This window comes from Melanerpes formicivorus, unplaced genomic scaffold (genome assembly GCF_026170545.1).
Source record: "Melanerpes formicivorus ecotype bairdi unplaced genomic scaffold, bMelFor1.0.p_v2 SCAF_82, whole genome shotgun sequence".
Classification (NCBI taxonomy): Eukaryota; Metazoa; Chordata; class Aves; order Piciformes; family Picidae; genus Melanerpes; species Melanerpes formicivorus.
This window is the reverse complement of record NW_027142434.1, coordinates 1,826,548-1,839,048: the sequence shown is the minus strand read 5'-3', so window position 1 is coordinate 1,839,048 and position 12,501 is coordinate 1,826,548. Positions and strand designations below refer to the sequence as shown.

General features: G+C 61.1%; 1 protein-coding gene across 1 annotated transcript in view; it reads left to right on the top strand.

Annotated features, from left to right (window-relative positions):
* IGFN1 (immunoglobulin like and fibronectin type III domain containing 1) overlaps positions 1–12,501 on the top strand; it is a 71,113-nt gene that overhangs the window by 47,953 nt on the left and 10,659 nt on the right. Inside the window, 7 exon segments of the mRNA XM_068164709.1 lie at positions 414–522; positions 524–667; positions 2,854–2,909; positions 3,755–4,054; positions 5,465–5,638; positions 6,699–6,827; positions 11,979–12,281. Coding sequence (XP_068020810.1) covers positions 414–522; positions 524–667; positions 2,854–2,909; positions 3,755–4,054; positions 5,465–5,638; positions 6,699–6,827; positions 11,979–12,281 — 1,215 coding nt within the window.

Genomic DNA, 12,501 nt, shown 5'->3' with positions numbered 1-12,501 from the left:
TCCCTACCCAGCCTGTATCAGCACCCCCAAGGGCCTTTCCTTCAGGGCTGCTCTCCAGCCAGTCCCTACCCCAGCCTGTATCAGCACCCCCAAGGCCTTTCCTTCAGGGCTGCTCTCCAGCCAGTCCCTACCCAGCCTGTATCAGCACCCCCAAGGCCCTTTCCTTCAGGGGCTGCCTCTCAAGCCAGTCCCCTACCCAGCCTGTATCAGCCCCCCCCAAGGCCTTTCCTCCAGGGCTGCTCTCCAGCCAGTCCCTGCCCAGCCTGTATCGGTGCCTGGGATTGCCCCAACCCAGCCGCAGGACCTTGCCCTTGGGCCTCGTGGAACCTCCTGGGGCAGCTTCTAAACGCTCTATGTATCCCCTGCTCAGATCCTCCACAGGTGGACAAAGTCCTCCTGAAGAACCTGAGCAGCGTCCCCACTGCGGCCCAAGGCCGGGCAGAGCGTCAAGATCAAGATCCCCTTTGAGGGTCGCCTGCCCATCAGAGCCTCCTGGCTGAAGGACAGGATGGAGCTGGCAGGACGACACCAGGATGCGCCTGGACACGACAGACACCTTCACCATGCTCTCCATCCCCAGCTGCCAGAGGAAAGACTCAGGGGAGTACAAAGTCAGGCTGAAGAATGACATGCGGGGGTCCTGGAGATCAACCTCAAGCTGCAGGTCGTAGGTGAGAGCTCCAGAACCTGCCACAACCTGCCAGAACCTGCCAGATGCAGGAAGGGCAGCTCCTGCCTGACCAACCTGAGCTCCTTCCATGCCCAGGTGATGCCTGGTGGCTGTGGGGCAGGCTGTGGATGTGGTCTGCCTGGACTGCAGCAAGGCCTTGGCCACCATCCCCCCACAGCCAACCCCCTGGCCAAGCTGTCAGCCCCTGGCTGGGATGAGAGCACATTGCATGGGGTTAGGAACTGGCTGGAGGCTGAGCCCAGAGAGTGGTGGTGAATGGTGCCCACAGCCAGCTGGCAGCCAGGCACCAGTGCTGTGCCCCAGGGAGCAGTGCTGGGCCCTGTGCTCTTTAACATCTTCATTGATGATCTGGAGGAGGGGATGGAGGCAGTCAGTAGCAAGTTTGCTGCACAGCTGGGCAGAGGCCAACAGGATGGCATTCAACAAGTCCCAGTGCCAGGGGCTGAACTTTGGCCACAGCAACCCCAGGCAGAGCTCCAGGCTGGGGGCAGAGTGGCTGAGAGCTGCCAAAGAGAGGAGGGAGCTGGGGGTGCTGATTGACAGCTGCCTGAACAGGAGCCAGCAGTGTGCCCAGGTGGCCAGGAGGGCCAAGGGCATCCTGGCCTGCATTAAGAATAGTGTGGCCAGCAGGAGCAGGGAGGTCATAGTGCCCCTGGACTCTGCTTTGGTTAGGCCACACCTTGAGTCCTGTGTCCAGTTCTGGGCCCCTCAGGTCAGGAAGGAGGTTGAAACACTTGAAGGTGTCCAGAGAAGGGCAACAAAGCTGGGGAGGGGTCTGGGGCACAGCCCTGGGAGGAGAGGCTGAGGGAGCTGGGGTTGCTTAGCCTGCAGAAGAGGAGGCTCAGGGGTGACCTCATTGCCCTCTACAACTACCTGAAAGGTGGATGTAGCCAGGAAGGGGTTGGCCTCTTCTCCCAGGCACCCAGCACCAGAACAAGAGGACATAGTCTCAAGCTGCGCCAGGGGAGGTTTAGACTCGAGGTGAGGAGGAAGTTCTTCACCGAGCGAGTCATTCGCCATTGGAACGGGTTGCCCAGGGAGGTGGTGGAGTCATTGACCCTGGAGGCGTTCAAGAGGGGATTGGATGTGGCACTTGGTGCCATGGTCTGGTCATGGGGTCTGTGTTGATAGGTTGGACTCGATGATCCTCGAGGTCCTTTCCAACCTAAGTGATACTGTGAGACTGTGACAGCAAGCTGGGGGCAGGAGTTGATCTGCTGGAGGGCAGAGAGGCTCTGCAGAGGGACCTGGCCAGGCTGGGCAGATGGGCAGAGGCCAAGGGCAGGAGATTGAACACATCCAAGTGCCAGGGGCTGCACATTGGCCACAGCAACCCCAGGCAGTGCTACAGGCTGGGGGCAGAGTGGCTGAGAGCAGCCAGGCAGAGAGGGACCTGGGGGTGCTGGTGGATGGTAGGCTGAACAGGAGCCTGCAGTGTGCCCAGGCAGCCAGGAGGGCCAAGGGCAGCCTGGCCTGCAGCAGGCAGAGTGTGGCCAGCAGGAGCAGGGAGCTCATCCTGCCCCTGGACTCTGCATTGGTTAGGCCACACCTGAAGTCCTGTGTCCAGCTCTGGGCTCCTCAGGTCAGGAAGGAGGTTGAGCTGCTGGAAGGTGTCCAGAGAAGGGCAACAAAGCTGGGGAGGGGTCTGGAGCACAGCCCTGGGAGGAGAGGCTGAGGGAGCTGGGGTTGCTTAGCCTGCAGAAGAGGAGGCTCAGGGGAGACCTTCTTGCTCTCTGCAGCTCCCTGAAGGGAGGTTGGAGCCAGGTGGGGGTTGGGCTCTTCTGCCAGGCACCCAGCAGCAGAACAAGAGGACACAGTCTCAAGCTGTGCCAGGGGAGGTTCAGGCTGGAGGTGAGGAGGAAGTTCTCCACAGAGAGAGTGATTGCCCATTGGGATGTGCTGCCTGGGGAGGTGGTGGAGTCCCCATCCCTGGAGGTGTTCAGGAGGAGACTTGACAGGGTGCTTGGTGCCATGGGTGAGTTGATTAGGTGGTGTTGGGTGATAGGTTGGACACCATGATCTTGAAGGTCTCTTCCAATCTGGTTTGGTTTATTCTAAATAAAGAAAGCTTGGGGAAGGCCTCTTGGGTCATGGAGTCCAAGCTTTGACTTCCCCCTGCCCCAGCACAGCACCACAGCCACACAGGTTTGGAACTCCTCCAGGAGCAGGGATCCCACAGCTTCCCTGCAGCCTGCTCCATCGCTGAGCCACTCTGGCAGTGAGGAAATTGCTCTTCAGCTCCCACCTAAACGTCCCCTGGTGCAACCTGAGGCAGAGACATTCTGCTTCCTCTCCAACCTCAGCCTCCCCTGGCACAATTTCAGGCCAGGTCCTCTCCTTCTGTCCCCTGAGCCTGGGGAGCAGAGCCCAACCCCCCCTGGCTGCAGCCTCCTCTCAGGGAGCTGCAGAGAGCAATGAGGTCTCCCTCAGCCTCCTCTGCTCCAGGCTCAACCCCCCCAGCTCCCTCAGCTGCTCCTCCCCAGACCCTTCCCCAGCTCTGTTGCCCTTCCCTGGCCCTGCTCCAGCCTCTCAATGTCCTTCCTGCAGTGAGGAGCCCAGAGCTGAGCCCAGCACTCAAGCTGTGGGCTCAGCAGTGCCCATGCCAGGGGCACCCTCCCTGCCCTGCTGCTGCTGCCCACACAGGATGTGACCAAGCACAGAAGGCAAATCTGAAATCGATGACCAGGGCCAAATTCAGCCCTGCCAGAAACAGCTCTGCTCTCTGGGGAGAGCAGAAGTGGTGCTGTGCTGTCCCTTAAGGCAAGCTGAGCTGGTGCAGTGCTCCAGGGACCTCTTGGCCCATGGAGTGAGGGCCTGGCTTCCTCCCCACCCCCACCATCAAAAACTGGAAGGAAGTTTAGTGGAGACAGAACCAGAGCCTAGATCTGCTTGGAAGAGACCTCCAAGACCACCCAGGCCAACCCCCAAGTGCCCACCCAGCCCTCCTCCTGCAGCAGGCCAGAGCCTCCCAGCTGCTGAGCCAGAGCAGGGGCACACCTGGGGCTGGGGCCAGCTGACTGTCTGTCTGTCTGTCTGTCTGTCTGTCTGTGTTCCTCTTTGCAGACAAGCCACAGCCCCCTGAAGGCCCTCTGAAGGTCGTGGAGAGCTCTGCAGACAGCATCAGCATCCAGTGGAAGCCCCCCAGGGACGACGGAGGCAAACCGCTGCTGCGCTACCTGGTGGAGAGGCAGCAAGGGGGCAGGAGCGAGTGGGAGGCCTTGGGGGACACCCCCAGGACCAGCACCACCTTCACCACCACCAAGGTGGAAGAAGACATGAGCTACTACTTCAGGGTGAGGGCTGTGAACGCTGAGGGAGCCAGCGAGGCCCTGGAGTCAGGGGAGGTGAAGGCAGCTGGCAAAGGTAAGGAAGAGCTTCTCACAGCCAGCTGCTGAGGCCACACCTGGGCTCCTGTGTCCAGCTCTGGGCTCCTCAGGTCAGGAAGGAGGTTGAGAGACTTGAAGGTGTCCAGAGAAGGGCAACAAAGCTGGGGAGGGGTCTGGAGCACAGCCCTGGGAGGAGAGGCTGAGGGAGCTGGGGTTGCTTAGCCTGCAGAAGAGGAGGCTCAGGGGAGACCTTCTTGCTCTCTGCAACTCCCTGCAGGGAGGTTGGAGCCAGGTGGGGGTTGGGCTCTTCTCCCAGGCAGCCAGCAGCAGAACAAGAGGACACAGTCTCAAGCTGTGCCAGGGGAGGTTTAGGCTGGAGGGAAGGAGAAAATTCTTCCTAGCAAGAGAGATTGGCCCTGGGGATGTGCTGCCCAGGGAGGTGGTGGAGTCCCCATCCCTGGAGGTGTTTAGGAAGAGCCTGCATGAGGCACTCAGTGCCATGAGTTAGTTGGTTAGAAGGTGTTGGTGATAGGTGGAGGCTTGATAGGGTGCCTGGACACCTGGAGGTGTTCAAGAGGGGCTTGGATGTGGCACCTGGAGCCAGGGTTTAGCTGTCAGGAGGTGTTGGGGGACAGCTTGGAGTTGATGAGCTCTGAGGTCTTCTCCAACCTGGTTGATTCTGTGAGATTCATTCTCAGAGCTGGCATCACAGAGAGCTTGATGCATTTTGGGTGCTGCTAGAGATCTACCTCCTGAGTCAGCTGTGAAGGCTTCACACAAACCTGGGCAGAGTGCACAGCAAGAGAAGGAGGAAACAAGCAGGACTCTACCTGCTGCTCAGGAAACTCTGCTCTCCTTGTAGCATAGCCAGCAGGGCCAGGGAGGAGATTCTGCCCCTCTGCTCCACTCTGCTGAGCCCACAGCTGCAGCTCTGGGGCCAGCTCTGGAGCCTCTGTGCCGGGAAGGCTCTGGAGGGGCTGGAAGGTGTCCAGAGCAGGGCCAGGAGGAGGAGCAGAGGGCTGGAGCTGCTCTGCTCTGCAGACAGCCTGAGAGAGTTGGGGTTGTGCAGGCTGGAGAGGAGAAGGCTCCCAGTAGACCTCCTTGTGGCCTTCCAGGAGCTGCAGGGGGCTGCAGGAAAGCTGGGGAGGGACTTTGGAGGGTGTGAGGGAGGGATAGGACTGGGGGGGATGGAGCAGAACCAGAAGTGGGGAGCTGGAGATTGGCTGTGAGGAAGAAGTTGTTGGCCAGGAGGGTGGTGAGAGCCTGGCCCAGGCTGCCCAGGGAGGTGGTGGAAGCCTCCTGGCTGGAGGTGTTTGCAGCCAGGCTGGAGGTGGCTGTGAGCAAGCTGCTGTGGTGTGAGGTGTCCCTGCCCATGGCAGGGGCTTGGAGCTGGCTGAGCCTTGAGCTCCCTTCCAAGCCTGACAGCTCTGTGGTTCTGTGGCTCCAGCTTCCCCTGGGGCCCCTGAGCCCCCTGAGGTTGTGGGTGTCACCAAGGACAGCATCACCATCGCCTGGAGGGCGCCGCGGCAGGCCGGCAGCTCCCGCATCCTGGGCTACATGGTGCAGAAGCGCAAGAAGGGAACCATCACCTGGCTGCCAGTCAACACTGGGCCCCTGCCAGGTAAGTGCCCTAAAGCCTGGAGCAGCCTGGAGCAGCCTGGAGCATCCTGGAGCAGCCTGGAGCTTCCAGGAGCAGCCAGGAGCAGCCCGGAGCACCCTGGAGCAGGCAGGAAGGCTCAGGAGCTGCTCAGGACCTCAGAGCTTTTCGCCTCTTCAGTTCCTGAGCTGCTGACTGTCCCCAGGGGAGCCAGGGGACCTCTGCCTCAGGTTTTGTCTTCAGAGGCCAGGGGCAGCACTGTGGGGGTTGTTTGCCTGTGCTTTAGCAAAGCCACCACGATGCTCAGAGGGTTGCAGAACCTCCCCTGTGGGGCCAGGCTGGGAGGGTTGGGGCTGTGCAGCCTGGAGGAGAGAAGGCTGCAGGGAGACCTCAGAGCAGACCTCCAGGGCCTGAAGGGCTCCAGGAGAGCTGGGGAGGGACTTGGGCCAAGGGCTGGGAGGGAGAGGCTGAGGAACAATGGCTTTGAGCTGGGAGAGGAGAGACTGAGAGTGGAGAGGGGAAAGAAATTGTAGAGAGTGAGGCTGGGGAGAGCCTGGCACAGGCTGCCCAGGGAGGCTGTGGCTGTGCCCTGCCTGGAGGTGCTCAGGACCAGGTTGGATGAGGCCTGGAGCAAGCTGTGCTGGGGGGAGGTGTCCCTGGGCATGGCAGGGGGCTGGAGCTGGATGGTCCAGGCTCTGCTCAGTGACATCCCATGACAGCAGAAGTGGCAGCTGGTGGAAGCTGCAGCAGAGGAGCTTCCAGGGGAAGAAAATGAGAATCATTTCCCCTGTGAGGGTGCTGGAGCCTGGAGCAGGCTGCCCACAGAGCCTGTGGAGCCTCCCTCTCTGCATTCAGTCAGAACCCAGCTGGCTGTGCTCCTGTGTGACCTGCTCTAGGTGGTCCTGGTCCATCAGGGGGGGATTGGACCTGATGCTCTTCCCAGGCCCCTTCCAGCCCCCCAGCACTCTGTGATTCTCTGACCTTCAAGGTCCTTTCCAACCCAACCCACTCTGAGTCTGTGGTGCTCAGCCCTCCCTGTGCTGCCTGGGGGACACTTCAGCAGCCTCTGCTTTTCTTCCTGCAGACAAGAAGATGAAAGTGCCCAAGCTGAAGCAGGGCCTGCAGTATGAGTTCCGGGTGGCAGCTGTCAATGCTGCTGGCCTGGGGGATGCCAGCGACCCCTCCCAGCCAGCCTGCCCCAGGGATGCCTCCAGTAAGTGCCCTGCACACCCCCCCTGGCCTGGGACACAGAGCTGGGGGCAGGCTGCTGGCCTTGCTTTGTTGTGCAGCCTGGAGAAGAGGCTCCCAGGAGACCTCCCTGTGGCCTTCCAGGGAGTTGGGGATGTTCAGTGTGGGGAGGAGAAGGCTCCCAGGAGACCTCCTTGTGGCCTTCCAGCATCTGCAGGGGGCTGCAGGAAAGCTGGGGAGGGACTTTGGGGGGTGTGAGGGAGGGATAGGACTGGGGGGGATGGAGCAGAACTAGAAGTGGGGAGATGGAGATTGGCTGTGAGGAAGAAGTTGTTGGGCAGGAGGGTGGTGAGAGCCTGGCCCAGGCTGCCCAGGGAGGTGGTGGAAGCCTCCTGCCTGGAGGTGTTTGCAGCCAGGCTGGAGGTGGCTGTGAGCAAGCTGCTGTGGTGTGAGGTGTCCCTGGCCATGGCAGGGGCTTGGAGCTGGCTGAGCCTGGAGCTCCCTTCCAGCCCTGACAGCTCTGTGACTCTCTGATTCTATGGCTTGAGAGCAGCACTGGAGGAAGAGACTTGGGGGTACAGAGTGCTGAGAAGGTCCCCAGGAGCCAGCAGTGCCCTCAGCTGTGTGCTGGCTGCAGCCTGAGCAGTGTGGGCAGCAGGGCAGGAGAGGAGATTCTGCCCCTTGGCTCTGCTCTGCTGAGACCTCACCTCCAATCCTGCCTCCACCTCTGCTGTCCAAAGCAGGAGGACTCAGAGCTGCTGGAGTGAGGCCAGGGCAACCTGCTGTGGTGTGAGGTGTCCCAGGAAGGCTCCCAGAAGACCTCCTTGTGGCCTTCCAGGAGCTGCAGGGGGCTGCAGGAAAGCTGGGGAGGGACTTTGGAGGGTGTGAGGGAGGGATAGGGCTGGGGGGGATGGAGCAGAACCAGAAGTGGGGAGATGGAGATTGGCTGTGAGGAAGAAGTTGTTGGGCAGGAGGGTGGTGAGAGCCTGGCCCAGGCTGCCCAGGGAGGTGGTGGAAGCCTCCTGCCTGGAGGTGTTTGCAGCCAGGCTGGAGGTGGTTGTGAGCAAGCTGCTGTGGTGTGAGGTGTCCCTGGGCATGGCAGGGGCTTGGAGCTGGCTGAGCCTTGTCCAGCCCTGACAGCTCTGTGCTTCTAAGATTTGATTTGGTGTGGAGGATCCATGTCCCCATGGCACAAGAGGTTTGAAGCTGTCTGCAGGCTCAGCCTCTGTCAGCTCAGGTCAAGTTTGGAGCACATCCACTGCTCACCTGGAAGTGCTTCTGGCTTTGTTTCCATGCACCCAAACTTCCCTGTGACCATCATTAGAGTGGCTGAGTGGTGCTGATCAGGATCAGTGATCAGTGATCACTGTGGCTCTGTTGGAGAGCAGCTCTGAGGAGTGCTGGTAGCCAGCAGGATGCCCAGGGGCCAGCAGTGTGCTCTTGTGGCCAAGAAGGTCGATGGCTCCCCCTCTGCTCTGCCCTGGTGATGCCACATCTAGGATCGAGGCTGTGGCCAGGCTGATCTAGTGTGGGGTGTCCCTGCCCATGGCAGGGGGGTTGGAACTGGATGATCCTTGTGGTCCCTTCCAACCCTGACTGATACTAGGATAGTTGGTCCAGTTCTGGGGACTCCAGCTCGAGCAGGACAATGACTGAAGAGAGTCCAGCCCAGGGCCACTGAGCTGCTGAGGGGACTGAGACATCTCTGCCAGGAGGAGAGGCTGAGAGCTGGGGCCGGAGAGGCTGAGAGCTGGGGCCGGAGAGGCTGAGAGCTGGGGCTGGAGAGACTGAGAGCTGGGGCTGGAGAGGCTGAGAGCTGGGGCAGGAGAGGCTGAGAGCTGGGACAGGAGAGACTGAGAGCTGGGGCTGGAGAGGCTGAGAGCTGGGGCTGGAGAGACTGAGAGCTGGGGCAGGAGAGACTGAGCGCTGGGGCTGGAGAGGCTGAGAGCTGGGGCAGGAGAGGCTGAGAGCTGGGACAGGAGAGACTGAGAGCTGGGGCTGGAGAGGCTGAGAGCTGGGGCTGGAGAGACTGAGAGCTGGGGCAGGAGAGGCTGAGAGCTGGGGCTGGAGAGACTGAGAGCTGGGGCAGGAGAGGCTGAGAGCTGGGACAGGAGAGACTGAGAGCTGGGGCTGGAGAGACTGAGAGCTGGGGCTGGAGAGACTGAGAGCTGGGGCAGGAGAGGCTGAGAGCTGGGACAGGAGAGACTGAGAGCTGGGGCTGGAGAGGCTGAGAGCTGGGGCTGGAGAGGCTGAGAGCTGGGGCAGGAGAGACTGAGCGCTGGGGCTGGAGAGGCTGAGAGCTGGGGCTGGAGAGACTGAGAGCTGGGGCAGGAGAGGCTGAGAGCTGGGACAGGAGAGACTGAGAGCTGGGGCTGGAGAGGCTGAGAGCTGGGGCTGGAGAGGCTGAGAGCTGGGGCTGGAGAGACTGAGAGCTGGGGCAGGAGAGGCTGAGAGCTGGGACAGGAGAGACTGAGAGCTGGGGCTGGAGAGGCTGAGAGCTGGGGCTGGAGAGGCTGAGAGCTGGGGCAGGAGAGACTGAGCGCTGGGGCTGGAGAGGCTGAGAGCTGGGGCTGGAGAGGCTGAGAGCTGGGGCTGGAGAGGCTGAGAGCTGGGGCTGGAGAGACTGAGAGCTGGGGCAGGAGAGGCTGAGAGCTGGGACAGGAGAGACTGAGAGCTGGGGCTGGAGAGGCTGAGAGCTGGGGCAGGAGAGACTGAGCGCTGGGGCTGGAGAGGCTGAGAGCTGGGGCTGGAGAGGCTGAGAGCTGGGGCTGGAGAGGCTGAGAGCTGGGGCTGGAGAGACTGAGAGCTGGGGCAGGAGAGGCTGAGAGCTGGGACAGGAGAGACTGAGAGCTGGGGCTGGAGAGGCTGAGAGCTGGGGCTGGAGAGGCTGAGAGCTGGGGCAGGAGAGACTGAGCGCTGGGGCTGGAGAGGCTGAGAGCTGGGGCTGGAGAGGCTGAGAGCTGGGGCTGGAGAGACTGAGCGCTGGGGCTGGAGAGGCTGAGAGCTGGGGCTGGAGAGGCTGAGAGCTGGGGCTGGAGAGGCTGAGAGCTGGGACAGGAGAGGCTGAGAGCTGGGGCTGGAGAGGCTGAGAGCTGGGACTGGAGAGGCTGAGAGCTGGGGCTGGAGAGGCTGAGAGCTGGGGCTGGAGAGGCTGAGAGCTGGGGCTGGACAGCCTGGAGAGGAGGAAGCTGAGAGGGATCTGATCCCTGCTTGTAAATACCTAAGGGGTGGTGTCAGGGGGATGGGGCCAGGTTCTGCCCAGTGGTGCCCAGGGACAGGGCAAGGGGCAGTGAGCACAAACTTGAACACAGGAAGTTCCTTCCAAACATGAGGAGGAACTTCTGCACTCTGAGGGTGGCAGAGCCCTGGAGCAGGTTGTGCAGTCTCCTGCTCTGGAGCCTTCCCAGCCCCTCCTGGATGTGTTGCTGTGTGCCCTGCCCTGGGTGCTCCTGCTCTGGCAGGGGCTTGGAGTAGATCCTCTCCAGAGGTCTCTTCCAACCCCTCCCATGCTCTACTTGGGGACTGTTTCATGGCTGAGGATCTGCTCTCAGCATGAGGCAGCTGTGGAAGGCCTTCCTGGGTGATGCCTCAGGCAAGAGGCAGCAGGAGTTGTGCAGGAGCTGTGTGGAGAAGTGTTCAGGATGGGCTGGGGACCACTTTGGGAGCGTTGCAGGCAGCCCTGCATGGCTGACAGGAGCAGGGAGCTGGATTCAGCGCACCTGAAGGATGGCCAAGGGCTCAGGTCCAGCCAGCATGGAGTTAGGAAGGGCAGCTCCTGCCTCTCCAACCTTCTATGATCAGGTGACGCCTGGTGGCTGTGGGGCAGGCTGTGGATGTGGTCTGCCTGGACTGCAGCAAGGCCTTTGCCACCATCCCCCACAGCCAAGCCCTGGCCAAGCTGTCAGCCCCTGGCTGGGACAGCAGCTCTCTGAGCTGGGTGAGGAACTGGCTGGAGGCTGAGCCCAGAGAGTGGTGGTGAATGGTGCCACAGCCAGCTGGCAGCCAGGCACCAGTGCTGTGCCCCAGGGAGCAGTGCTGGGCCCTGTGCTCTTTAACATCTTCATTGATGATCTGGAGGAGGGGATGGAGTCAGTCAGCAGCAAATGTGCAGCTGACAGCAAGCTGGGAGCAGAGGTTGGTCAGTGAGAGGGCAGAAGGGCTCTGCAGAGGGACCTTGCCAGGCTGCACAGCTGGGCAGAGGCCAACAGGATGGCATTCAACAAGTCCCAGTGCCAGGGGCTGCACTTTGGACACAGCAACCCCAGGCAGAGCTCCAGGCTGGGGGCAGAGTGGCTGAGAGCTGCCAAACAGAGAGGGACCTGGGGGTGCTGATTGACAGCCACCTGAATATGAGCCAGCAGTGTGCCCAGGGGGCCAGGAGGGCCAAGGGCATCCTGGCCTGCAGCAGGAAGAGTGTGGCCAGCAGGAGCAGGGAAGTCCTTGTGCCCCTGGACTCTGCATTGGTTAGGCCACACCTGGAGTCCTGTGTCCAGTTCTGGGCCCCTCAGGTCAGGAAGGAGATTGAGAGACTTGAAGGTGTCCAGAGAAGGGCAACAAAGCTGGGGAGGGGTCTGGAGCACAGCCCTGGGAGGAGAGGCTGAGGGAGCTGGGGTTGCTTAGCCTGCAGAAGAGGAGGCTCAGGGGAGACCTTCTTGCTCTCTACAACTACCTGAAGGGAGGTTGTAGCCAGGTGGGGGTTGGCCTCTTCTCCCAGGCAACCAGCACCAGAACAAGAGGTCACAGTCTCAAGCTGTGCCAGGGGAGGTTTAGACTCGAGGTGAGGAGGAAGTTCTTCACCGAGCGAGTCGTTCGCCATTGGGATGTGCTGCCCAGGGAGGTGGTGGAGTCCCCATCCCTGGAGGGATTCCAGAGGGGATTGGATGTGGCACTTGGTGCCATGGTCTGGTCATGGGGTCTGTGTTGATAGGTTGGACTCGATGATCCTCGAGGTACTTTCCAACCTAAGTGATACTGTGTGGTACTGTGAGACTGTGAAGAGCTGGGGCAAGGTGGAGGCCAGGCAGCAGTGTGGGGATCCAGTGCACTGCAAGAGTGTCAGAGCCCTCAGAGAGTGACTGAAAAGGGGGGGACAGAAACCTCAGGGAGGGGGAAAAAAAGAGCTCAAATAAAACTTCAAAGAGATTAAATCAATCTTAAATCAAACTTCCCTTTCCAGAGCCCCCAGGCCCAGTGCAGGAGCTGAGGGTGAGCAGCAGTGACAGCAGCAGTGTCACCTTGACCTGGAAGAGACCTGAAGGGACAGAGGAGAAGGATGTGAAGGGCTATGAGGTGGAGATGAGGTCTTCCAAGAGCCAGAGCTGGACCACATGCAATGCTCTGCCCCTGGAGCTGACCACCTACACCCTCAAAGGCCTCCAAGCCAACAAGACCTACTGCCTACGAGTGAGAGCCCTCAGTGAGAGTGGCCCAGGGGAAGCTGTGGAGCTGGAAGCCTGTGCTGGAGATGCCCCTCCTGAAGGTAAGGGTGGGGGGGGGCTGGAGTTTCCCCCTCCAAGAGGAGCTTTCCAGCCAGAGCAACCCAGCTAGAAGCAAAGGAAGCTGTGCTGACAGGCAGATCAGCACTGCCAGCCAGTTCAGTGCCATCTGCAGACTGACTGAGGCTGCCCCAGTCCCCTCCTTTCCCCACAGCTGCAGAGTGGCTGCAGGGCAGGCAGGGGCAAGCCCTCTGTGGGGCTCTG